Here is an 11,850-nt window from a genome sequence, read left to right on the forward strand (position 1 = left end):
CCCACCACATCCCCTCCCGCAGAAGTGAGATGCCCCCCCACATCCTTTCCCATCCCAACGTCTCTCAGGCTGTCTCAGGACCCACGTCAGGATAGTGGAGATGTGCGGGGGAAATTCACAGAGGGGCCGCAAGATGTGCCAGGGCTTAAACAGGCCTGGCTATTCCACAGTTCACCTCTTGGTGACTAAAGTGACTCTTTCTATGTGACCCATCTGGACCCATGGGACCCCCCCGTCCCTAGCTGTGTACTGTATGGTGTGTGACTTGGCCCCATGGGACCCCACCCCATCCCTCTGTTTCTAGTTGTCTACTATATGGAAGGGAGAGACTCCATGCAGTTGATCTATCGGTGGACCAAGAGCTTGGATCCTGCCCTGAAGAAGGGGTGCTGGGCCCCAGAGGAAGATGCTGTAAGTGTGCTATGCCCTGGGAGAACTGGCCTCTGGGAAGGTGACAGGACTGTGCTCAGTAGCTGCGGGGCCCCAGTGGGCCCTTGTCTGACTGGGTCCAGGGTGAGGAGGCTGTGGCCGTGCCTGCAGAGACTTCACTTGTCTGCCTGTCCTGTCCTGCAGAAGTTGCTTCAAGCTGTTGCCAAATATGGGGAGCAGGATTGGTTTAAAATCCGGGAAGAGGTGCCAGGTAGGAGCGATGCCCAGTGCCGAGATCGGTGAGTTGCACAGTGCTGGGTGAGGGAGGGGCTGGCGTGGGTTGAAAGTTGACCCTCGTATAGGCCATGGGCAGGCTGGGCCACGGCAACCAGGAGGGATTTGCTATCACAGGAGCAGAGCGCAGCCTGCGGGGCCTTGGTGTGCCAGGGTTGACCCGTGTGGGAAGCAGGATAAGCTATTTTTTTCCAACCTTGACTTCTTTATTGCGTGTTTGCCATGAGCAAGGTATGGGCTGCACCGGAGACAGCGCCCTGGTTGGCCCTTCCTGACCCTTGCTGTCAGATTCTCCCAGACCGCTGGTGGGCAGGCTCCCTGGGCAGATGCTGCAGCTCCCCACTTTGCTTACCCCTGGTCCTTTCAAAAATAGCGTTACTAAGATAATTCACATGCTGTAGTGCGTTCATTTAAAGGATGTCGTTCAAAAGCCGGGCACAGTGGCTCACGCCTGTAATCCCAGCACTTTGGGGGGCCAAGGCAGGTGGATCTCTTCACTTGGGGCCAGGCCAACATGGCAAAACCCCATCTCTACTAAAAATACAAAAATTAGCCTAGTGTGGTGATAATGCACCTGTGGTCCCAACTACTCTGGAGGAGGAGGCAGGAGAATCGCTTGAACCTGGGAGGCGGGGGTTGCAGTGAGCCGAGATCACGCCACTGCACTCCAGCCTGGTGACAGAGCCCAGGCTCTCAAAAAATATATAAATAAATTAATTACAATGAAGTGTAGAGTTAAGTGGTTTTTAGTATTTAGTATTCATCGAGATCACGCCGCTGCACTCCAGCCTGGGTGACAGAGCCCAGGCTCTCAAAAAAATATAAATAAATTAATTATAATGAAGTGTAGAGGTAAGTGGTTTTTAGTGTTTACTGTTCGTTGAGCTGTGCAGCCATCACCAAAATCAATTGTAAAACATATCACCCCAAAAAGAAAGCTGTTCAACAAAAAACCACCCAGTCTCAACACGGGCAAAGAACTTGAGTGGCTGTCTCTCCTAAGAAGATGCACAGGTGGCCAGCAAGCACGTGCAGAGATGCCCAGCGCTATGAGTCACGGGGGAGGCGCAGGTCAAACACGTGCACTGGGATGGCTGTTAATCTAAAAAAGTCCCTGTGTTGGCGAGGATGTAGAGAAATTGAAACCTTTGTGCATTTTGGTGGAAATGTAAAATGGTCCAGCGTCTGTGGAAAAGTATGGTGGTTCCTCAAAGACGTAAACATAGAATTATACGCCCAAGATTGATAAGCATAAAACCTGCAAGAATTGAAGGCAGGAACTCAGATACAGCAGTGTGCAAGCGCATCTTTCCCCAGAGTGGAAGTTTGGAAACAGCCCAAGCATTCGTCAGCAGATGAGTGGAAAACAAACTTTTCATGCAGTGCAGTATCATTTAGCCTTAAGAGTGGAATTCTCACGTAAATATATTTCTGCAAATTCTGGTACAATGTGGGTGAACCCTGAAAACATCCTGAACATTCCCCTGCCCGTCTTCACACAGACACACCGTTCATTTCTCTTAGGTGTATCCTGGGAGTGGCATTGTAACTCGGTGTTCAACCTTTAGAGGAACGGGAGACCGTTTTCCAAAGGGGTTGAACCATTTCGTGTTCCCAGTAGCAGTGTCAGGCTTCCGGTTCTCCACATTCCCACCAGCACTTGGGATCCGTCTGTGATTCTTAGCCACCCTCTCTGGTGTGAAGTGGCGTCTCACTGTGGTTTTCACATGCACCTCCCCATGGCTAATGATGTGGGGCCTCTTGTCGTGTGCTAGGTGACCGTTCACAGAAATAGATTTTTAGGGGAATGTCTGTTTAAGTCCTTTGCCCATTTTTAACATTATTTGTCTTGGTATTATCGACTTGTAAGAGTTCTCTGTGTGTTCCAGATACAGGTTCCTTACCAGACACGTGAGGTGCAAACGTTCTCTCCCAGTCTGTCCGCTGTCCTTCTGCTTTCTCCACGGTGTCCTCTGGGACACAAAGCTTTGGACTTTGATGAAGTCCACTTTATCTATAGTTTTCTTTTGTCGACTGCACTTTTAGTGTCATCGCCAAGAAGCTATGAAAGAAGCTGGGGCAGCAGCAGGCGGCGTCTCAGCGTCTGACAGGTCCTTTTCTTTCCATGTCACTTTCAGGTATCTCAGGAGATTACATTTCAGTCTGAAAAAGGGGCGGTGGAATTTAAAAGAAGAGGAACAGTTAATTGAATTAATAGAAAAATACGGTGTTGGTAAGTTGTTGATAGTTTTTCTAGTTTCTTTTTTTTGTTTTTTAGAAATGAGATCAAGATCAAGACAGAGCAAGCTCTGTCATCCGCGCTGGGGTGCGGGGGCATGACCATAGCCCACTGCGGCCGCAAACGTTTGGGCTCAAGCCCTCCTGCCACCTCAGCCTCCCAAGTAGCTGGGGCTGCCAAGTGTGTGCCACCACACCCAACGAGCTGAGTGTTTTATAGCTAAGTCTGCTTATACCTGTAATGTTTCCTTAGACTAAATTTTAGCTGTGGTATTGCCATGTGCAGGGACACACCAGCTGCTAAGGCTCTGCCCTGTGAGAGCAGCACCTGTGCTCCCCCCGCCGCTGCATGCAGAGCATGAATTATGAGGGATGGCTGAGGCGAGCAGATATGTGAGGGCCTCGGTGTGTGCTTGGGACCATTTTCCCTTCTCGCACGTTTGAGGGCCTGAACATCCACTGAAAGTCGCATGCGCCCACCATGCTTGACCCTGCTTCTCACGCAGCGTGAGGGTGCGCAGGAGGCCCCACTCTGATAATAGGACCCACGGCGAGTCTCCTGGGGAACAGCAAGTCCGTCTTGGGGATGAATCTTTGGATGACGCCATTTCCATGGGGTTTGGCCATTGTAGGTCACTGGGCAAAAATAGCTTCTGAGCTGCCCCATCGGTCCGGTTCCCAGTGTCTGAGCAAGTGGAAGATCATGATGGGGGTGAGGCACTCACTCGTTCTTTACCTGAAACCGACAACAGCCTGGTCGACTGGAGACGCAGCAGGAGGAGGAGGGAGGGAGGCGGGTGGAGGGAAGGGGGGGGACCCAGAGGAGGAGGGAGGGAGGGAGGTGGGTGGAGGGAAGGGGTGGGACCCAGAGGAGGAGGAGGGAGGGAGGCGGGTGGAGGGAAGGGGGGGGACCCAGAGGAGGAGGGAGGGAGGGAGGGAGGCGTGTGGAGGGAAGGGGGAGCATTTGGTTTCTGGCCCTGGCTTTTCTTCTGGGTGGCCAAGGGCAGAGGGAGACCCTGACTTGGCAGCAGCTCTTGACCCCGGAGGTGCCCCAAAGGGCTGGCCGTTTGCTGCTGTCCTCAGCAAACCCCGGGAAGCCGAGGCCTCCAAGTAGCCCCTTCCTCCCCTCAGAAGAAGCAGGGTCTCCGGAGGCGGCGTCGGAGGGCCCGTCACAGGGTCCGCTGGAGCTCTAGCAGCAGCAGCAGCAGTGGAGACAGCAGCAGAGTGGGTGGCAGCAGCAGCAGCAGCAGCAGTGACGCGGAGGAGCCGGAGCAGGCGCAGGCTGGGGAGGGTGGCCGAGCGCTGCTGTCCCCACAATACGTGGTCCCGGACATGGATCTGTGGGTTCCTGCCAGGCAGAGCACCAGAGGGGCAGGGGGCTGGCTGGGATGCCCCGCTGCCTCCCCTAGCCCTCTCAAGGGGTCCACTGCCAGCCAAGGTGACAGCAAGGAAGCTTCTGCCACACCCACGGCTCCTGGAGAGGAGAGGAGCCCAGCACAGGCCCCTGCCAGGGCCCACAGCCCTGTCCCGAGAGCTGCCCAGGCCTCCCACTTGGCAGACACTCAACCAGCGGGTGTGGAGAAGCAGGCCCCTGAGGTAGGCCCAGGCCCCAGGTGCACCATGGGAAGTGCACTCCTGTGCTTGCCAGGGCGGGTGCTGACAGTTTGAGGACATGGCTGAATGGGCACTTGGGCCTGGAGGCATTTCTGAAACATTTCACCCCCAAGCCAGGGTGGGGGAGGGCAGAGGCGGCAGTGGGAGGAGCCCCGTTCCCCGTGAGCCTGCGCACTGGAGACCCTTCTTGGGGAGGGCCTCTCCACTGACGGGCCCAGCATGGCTCATGGTGCGTCTCCCTGTCTTGGTTGGTCTTCACCATGTCAGGCAGGCCCTGGGCACAGGCCCAGCTCTGGCCATGTCCACAGAGTCGTCACTGAACAGGCTGGTCTGTCCTGGGAGGCGCTGGTGGGGACAGTGGACACTGAGGCTACCGGCAGAGCCAAGGGCATGGCACCTGCTGCCACACAGCCAGTGTCTCCCTGGGCTGGAGCCTTACCCGGAGGAGCTGCCGTCAGCCTGAGGAGCTGAATGGGGGGTGTGGGACCCTGTTATTGTCCCAGGAGCCAGGCCTCGGGGGAGGCCCTGCCTGGGGACCCTGCACTTCCCATGGTGAACGTTCTGTGAGGCAGAGCTGGGCTCTGCACAGCCACACTTTGGAGCCTGGGTGACGAGGTGGCCATGTCTGGGCAGTGTGGGGAAGGCCCCCACGTGCCCCGCCTCAGGCAGGTTTCTCATCAGTGTGGGAGGCGTCTGCTGACGGTACCCGTGGAGACTGTGCTGAGGGTGCTCAGGGCCAACACAGCTGCTCGGAGCTGCACACAGGTGAGGCCTACTGTGGACACGCACACCCACGCCACCACCTGCCCTGCCCTGGTCTGAGCTGTTCTTCTCCCCCGCCGATCACAGCCTGACGGGGGTGGAGGACAGCACTGGCCGCCAAGCAGGGTCCACTCCAGGGGCTAGGCCTGGCCAGGGGCTCCAGGTGCCACCTTCTTACAGAAAGAGCAGCTGAGGCAGCCGCCCCTGCCCAGCTCACCCCCAGGGGTCAGCCCTGGTGACAGCATGGCCCGGTCCCATGTGCGGTGGCTGCGGCACAGAGCCGCCCAGAGCCGGCAGCGGCGCTGGAGACAGGCTCTGCACCGGAGGCTCCTGGATCGCAGGCTGCTCCTGGCTGTGACCCCCTGGGTGGGGGACGTCGTCCTGCCCTGCACACAGGCTCCCCAGAGACCGGCCACAGTGCAGACTCGAGGTATGGCCTGGGGCTTCCTTGGGAGCCTCCTAGGGGCCAGGGGTGAGGATGAGGAGTACATCCAGCCTAGCAGATGGTGGTCACTTTTTGGGGCGGGCCCTACCTCTGGTAAGCTTTCTGTCGCTGAAGGTTTCCAGGACACCCAGTCAGAGCCAGCCCGCCCTCCCTGCCCCACCACTCTTCCTGGGCCAAGCACATGGCAGCTGGGCTGACTTTTGTGTGGTGACAGGGCTAAGGGGCCCCCGTTTGTCCAGCCATGGTTGTGTAGTGCTGGTGCCAGGGCCTCTCCTCCCAGCCCGGCCCGGCTCCCAATCCTGAGGGCTTCTGGAGTCTTCTCAAAAGCCACACGGGAGCTGAGGCTGCTTTCCACCTATCCCCGTGTCCGCAGCGGATGGCGTCAGGGAGCAGCTGCAGCAGGCCCACCTGACCAGCACCCCTGTGTTTACCCTGTTCACCCAGGTAAGCCGCTGGGACAGAGCTTCATCTCCCTTTGCCTTGTAAAAAGATTTTGGTGAAGTTTTGAAATCTGCCATATATTCATTCCTTAAAATCCAATTATCTAAAGTTTTCTGGCCTTGAAAATGCACTTTCCATGCCTTACACTGTCGGCAAGTGAACGTGCAGGGGGCACAGGCTAGAGCCCGCTGCCACCATCTAGCCAAACGCTGTCTGCAGAGGGGCCCCTGGGGCCCTGGGGTGAGCAGAAGATGGGGAGGGAGGAGAGCAGGCCGGGGCACATGGGAGGCTTTGCTGGGTGTCCACAGCCTCAGGGCTACCACAGGCTCTGCCCAGCCTCTGGGGCTTTGGAGCTGCCCCTGAAAGCAGCTGCAGTTAGGGCGCCTCCTGAGTCTCGGGCATAGGGTCTGAGGAGGGCTGGGCAGGGAGCCCTTCCACCTGTGTTTTTTAGTTATTCCAGATCGACACTGCCGGCTGCTTGGAGGTCGTCCGAGAGAGGAAGGCCCTGCCACCCAGGCTGCCCCGGGCTGGTGCTCGGGACCCACCACTGCATCTTCCGCAGGTAACGGGCACTTGGGCTGAGAGGTGAAGATGACTGCTGCCCTCCCCAGCATGGAGTGGCCTTCCATGAAGGCTCCATGCCTGCCCCACACACTGCCACATCCCCAAGGAGGCATCTGCACTTCCCACCTGAGTGGACGCAGCCCTGAGAGACCCCAGGGAAGTCAGGCAGGTGCAGATCGGGGCTGACACTGGGGTGCCCATGTGCCTAGCCTGTTTCCCCCATAACCCTGCCGGGCGGAGGTCATGGACATGGGCGCTATCTGCCACGGGTGCCTGGTTCTTGCCTTTCTGCTCCAGAAACTAAATTCACATGAGTTCACCAAGGCCTCACCCCTGAACCCAGTTACCTGGGGATGGGGGGGACAAAGCATTGTCACTTAGACAATCAGGAACAGCACTGGGATGACTCCTAGGCCTCTGTGCTCCCAGCCTCCTGCCTCGCCCTGCGGATACCACCCTGCCCCCACCCTCTTGCAAGAGCTCTTGGTACCCTTGGATGGAGCTGCGGGGGGGGCAGGAGGCCAGGCCTTTGCCCGCTGTGCCGCACGCTTGGCCGAACTTGTGGCCGCGGAGTTCCTGCAGAGGCGTGTGTGAGGCCGCACTAGCCCTTGGGGCCTCATCCCCGTCTCAGGGAGTGGCAGGGGATAGTCCGGATGCTAAGAGAGGTGGTCCAAGCCCACAGATGACGCCTGAGCTGCTGACTCCTCCCCTCTCTTCCTTCTCCAGGCCTCCTCAAGTGCCCAGAGCACCCCAGGTAACACCTCTGCTGCTCTGCCCTGGTGGGGAAGAGGGCTCACCTGGCCCGGGCTCTCACCCACAGCCCCCTAGCAGCACAGCCTGTGGCCCCTGGTGACAGAGCCCCTGCGAGTCCCACCACAGGGCTGAGAGTCCGGCTGGGCCAGCACCCTGCAGCCCTGAGGCTTCCCCCACATGCGGTCTGGAGGCAGGGATCTTCTTGAGTGAGGGTCCGCGCATGCTCCAAGCCAGCAGCATCGGGCAAAGCCTGGGCTCCTGGCTGGTCTCGGCCAGCATTAAATGGGCCGGGCTTCCCAGAGTGCCCAGTGGCCTGGCTTTTGCCGGAGCATTGGGGTCTGGGGTAACTACTGTGACTTGGCAGACCCAGGACATGCCGCTGGACCCCCTCTTGGCTCCAGATCCCAGGCTTCGCACGTGGGTCCTCCTTATGAGGGGATGGCAGCGGGGGCTGTCCCTGGGCCACATGCCTGGGGCTCCTCCTCAGGTGTGGTCTGTCCTCCCCATAGGCCGCCCCTTCCCAAACATGCCGGCTCAAGAAGCCTCAAAGAGTGCCAGCCACAAAGGGAGCCAGAGACGGGCGTCCAGCCGGGCAGAGTGCACACTGCCCCAGGTGTCCCCACTGGCTCCGACCGGCCCCCGGCCCAAGCGCAAGACCGTGTCAGAGCTACTTCAGGAGAAGCGGCTTCAGGAGGCCCGTGCCAGAGAGGCCGCCCGGGGTCCAGTGGTGCTGCCGTCCCAGCTGCTGGTCTCCTCGCCTGTGGTCCTCCAGCCCCCTCTACCACACGTCCCGCACTGCCGCCCGGCCCCCGGGCCCGCCGTCTCAAATGCACCACTCTCTGGGCCTGGGACTCCCGCAGCAGCCAGGCCTGGCACTTCTGGCTTCCAGCAGGAGGTTGGAACTTCAGCCACAGACAAGAGACTCTCCACCCTGCAAGCCCTGCCCCTCGCTCCTGCCTTCACGGGGGCTGAGGGCACAGCCCCTTCCCTGAGCCCCGGCCAGGTCTCTGTGAGCTGCCCCGGGAGTGGCCTCGGACAGTCTCAGGCCCCCGCTGCATCCCGGAAGCAGGGCCTGCCTGAGGCGCCGCCCTTCCTCCCTGCAGCCCCCAGCCCTGCCCCACCGCCTGTCCAGCCCCTCAGCCTGACTCATGTAGGAGGACCAGGTGTGGTGGCCAGTGTCCCCCTGCCTGTCACCTGGGTGCTCACAGCCCAGGGGCTCCTCCCTGTTCCTGTGCCAGCTGTGGTGGGCCTTCCCAGGCCCGTAGGGACCCCTGGCCCCACAGGGCTGCTGGCCACTCTGCTGCCTCCCCTGACCGAGACTCAGGTGGCCCAGGACCCCAGGGCTGTGGCCAGTATGAACGTGGAACCAGAGCCTTCCTGCAGGACAGACCCACCAGCCCCTCCCACACAGGCCCCCTCCCAAAGTCCTGCAGAAGTGGACGGCAGTGTGGCCCTTGTCCCTGGAGAGGCCCAGGTGGCCAGGGAGATACCTGCACCCATGACATCCACCCAGACTGACCCCCCTGAAGCAGAACCCCTTTGGCCCAGGAGGCTGCCAGACCTTGGTGGTGCCATCCCAGCAAGTGAGCCAGCCGGGACACCAGGGTCCCCCTCAGGGACACAGGAGCCCAGGGGTCCTCTGGGCCTGGAGAGACCACCCCTGCCACAGCCTGGGCCTGAGAAGGGGGCCCTGGACCTGGGCCTGCTGTCCGAGGAGGGCGAGACAGCCACACAGGAGTGGCTGGGGGGTCGGCGGGGGGTGCATGTGCCTCCCCTGGTGAGCAGACTGCCCTACCAGCCCCCAGCCCTGTGCAGCCTGCGGGCACTGGCTGGCCTCCTGCTCCACAAGAAGGCCCTGGAGCACAAGGCTGCCTCCTTGGTTCGCCTCCCAGCCGGGGTCCAAACTCAGCAGCCAACAGGAGTGCTGCAGGCCTCACGGGGGCTGGTGCAGGGGCAGCTCCAGGACAACCCCGCCTACCTCCTGCTGCGGGCACGGTTCCTGGCAGCCTTCACCCTCCCTGCACTCCTGGCCACTCTGGCTCCCCATGGCATCCGCACCACCCTCTCAGCAGCTTCGATGGTGGGCTCTGAGAGTGAGGAGGAAGACCTGAGTGAGCTGGAACTCGCAGAAGGGGCCAGGCAGCTCGTTCAGGTAAAGTGGGTGCCCAGCCCCACTTCCCCATGGCAGGCGGCGGGGTGGGGGTTGGTGGAAGTTGCGGGCAGGAGGGCCGGCTGCCGGGTGTCTCAGGAGGAGGAAGCTGGCTCCTGCCTGGCCGGTTGCGTGTAGATTCTGCAGAAGTTGCCGTCCTTTGGGGCAGTGTGGAAAATAGGAGAGGGGCCTTATTCTGCTGCTGCCCAGCCAGGTCCTCTTGTCTGAGCCAGAAGCTCTGGGAGCGGATGCGGACCCGGCTCTGGGCCACACATGCCACACTGTGTGCTGCGGGGTGGGCCCCAGGCACAGCAGAGGGTGTGTTCGTCCTGCATTTCTAGGGTCCCAGAGGTCCCTCTTGCTGTCACCTTTCTGAGTATACTTGGGAAGAGTTTTCCAAGTTCTGTAGGCAAAACCACATTCGAAACCCTGGAGGAGAAACCGTGAGGAGACGTGGCCTGGGAGGCTTCCTCCCTTGCTGCCAGGTGTCCACTTGCAGCCACCAGGGGGCTGGCCTCCCTGAGAAATCGCCAGAAGCAGGCAGCCCCCGCTGGAGCCGTGGGCCTGCTGTGGGGAGGATGGCAGGGGCTGCCCGTCTCTTCCCACGGTTGTGCCTCGAGAGTTCTGTGCTGAAGTGAGGGAGAAAGTAGTGCCCAGGAGCGGGCTGAGGACCCCGGCCGGCCAGGGGAAGAGGCCCCCGTGCCACAGCCATGAGTGATGGCCAGCCTGTGGGGGAGCAGAAGGCTGGCCATGGGGACGGCTTAGACGGGGTTGGAGCCCCCGAGGGAGGGAGAGTGCAGTGGGAAGCAAGTCACACGTGGCCTCAGGAGTGCCTGGAGCAGCTCCGGCCCCAGCTGGGGGGCCCCATCCCAAGTGGGACACTTGCCCACAGGGCTTCTCCTCACTCCCTGCCCCTTCCCCGCCCATCATGGCTTATGGGGGTCACTCAGCCCCACTGCTTGGATTTTGTTTCAGGGAGCCCCAGACTCCGGCCAATGCTCTGCCTCCCCCTGCCAGGGTGCTTCTGATGACCCTGATGTTGACGACCTTGATGTGCTGAGAACCCGGCATGCCAGGCACACCCGGAAGCGGAGGTGGCTGGTGTGAGTAGCAGGTGAGCCTGAGTGGGAAGCCACTGTCCTGTGACCCGGCGGGGGAGAGGCGTCCGAGCCGGGGGACGCCAGCTTCCCTCTGCTCTTTGCTTTGGTGCTGACAGCAGGTGTGTGGGGTTAGGTTGGGGGCTGGGACTATGTGGGCCTTGAGGGCAGGTCCAGAGTCATGGGGGCCCTCTGTGGGGAGAAGCATTGAAGCTTCCCATGCCTCGGGCCTTGGCACCATTGCCCCGTGACCACAAGGCTCATTCCCTGCCCTTGCTGGGGCCCCGGCTCCCCCCTGGCCGCCGTACTCCGGTGGCGCGGGTTCCTGTGCATCACTCGGTCCTCTCCCCACTGTGACCAGCCACAGAGCATCAGGCTGGCTTTTCACTGCTGGGGCCCTGGTTCCGACGGCAGGTGCCCTGGGCCTTAGCACATGTGGATCGGATTCACCAAGCAGACTGGGAGTGGCTGGCACCAGGGCGGACTTGGTTCCCGTCTGTCTGTCCCAGCACTGCTTGGGGGTCTGGCTGGGCTCAGGGGCACCCCACCACCTGGGTGTTCTTGTGTTCCAGGACAGGCACTCCCCAGAAGCCCGTGACCCTGCTGGTGAGAGGCAGCCACAGGCCAGGGAGCTGCTGGCCGCTGACCAACCAAGTCTGCGGGGAACAGGGATGGCCCTGCAAACTGAACGTGTGGCTGGTCCCCAAGTGCACGTCTCAGCCCTGGGAGGAATAAAGTTCTGTTTCTAACTGTAGAGCCAGACACAGGCTGCTGTGGTTTGTTGTCCTGAGATGCTGGGCAGCGTACAGGGAGCCTCTGCCTGGCCAGGGTCAGGCCGCTGCCCGGTGGCCCAGCCACTCTAGTGCAGGCAGTTTGGGGACAGCAGGGTGTGCTGGGGCTCAGCACTGTGGTCCTCGAGCCCCCTGTACCCTGGCTGCCCTCCTGGCAGAGACACAGGCTTTCGCCCATTTCTTGGAAAGCATCTGTGGCTCTGGCCTTCAGGCTGAGCCAGTGTCCACCCCAGACGGCCGCCAGCCTTGCGCTGGCCTGGCTGAGCCGGGGGTTCCCTGGAACAGGTGACCTGGCTACCCAGACACGGCACCCCCCTGCCCGCCTTCACTGTT

General features: G+C 60.7%; 1 protein-coding gene across 9 annotated transcripts in view; it reads left to right on the forward strand.

The window, feature by feature from the left end:
* The window catches only part of SNAPC4 (small nuclear RNA activating complex polypeptide 4), a 24,157-nt gene extending 12,677 nt beyond the window's left edge, over positions 1–11,480 (forward strand). For all 9 annotated transcript variants that reach the window (XM_037730335.1, XM_037730333.1, XM_037730331.1 and 6 more), the window contains exons 12-24: positions 305–411; positions 574–668; positions 2,802–2,896; positions 3,534–3,613; positions 4,033–4,497; positions 5,197–5,280; positions 5,458–5,707; positions 6,096–6,166; positions 6,615–6,725; positions 7,454–7,481; positions 7,990–9,632; positions 10,605–10,743; positions 11,299–11,480. In XM_037730335.1, the coding sequence (XP_037586263.1) occupies positions 305–411; positions 574–668; positions 2,802–2,896; positions 3,534–3,613; positions 4,033–4,497; positions 5,197–5,280; positions 5,458–5,707; positions 6,096–6,166; positions 6,615–6,725; positions 7,454–7,481; positions 7,990–9,632; positions 10,605–10,736 (3,161 nt within the window). In that variant the 3' untranslated portion in view covers positions 10,737–10,743; positions 11,299–11,480. The remainder of the gene's footprint in view (positions 1–304; positions 412–573; positions 669–2,801; positions 2,897–3,533; positions 3,614–4,032; positions 4,498–5,196; positions 5,281–5,457; positions 5,708–6,095; positions 6,167–6,614; positions 6,726–7,453; positions 7,482–7,989; positions 9,633–10,604; positions 10,744–11,298) is intronic.
* Positions 11,481–11,850: the final 370 nt, after the last annotated feature.

The sequence above is a fragment of the Cebus imitator genome, unplaced genomic scaffold, assembly GCF_001604975.1.
Source record: "Cebus imitator isolate Cc_AM_T3 unplaced genomic scaffold, Cebus_imitator-1.0 Scaffold339, whole genome shotgun sequence".
Lineage (NCBI taxonomy): Eukaryota > Metazoa > Chordata > Mammalia > Primates > Cebidae > Cebus > Cebus imitator.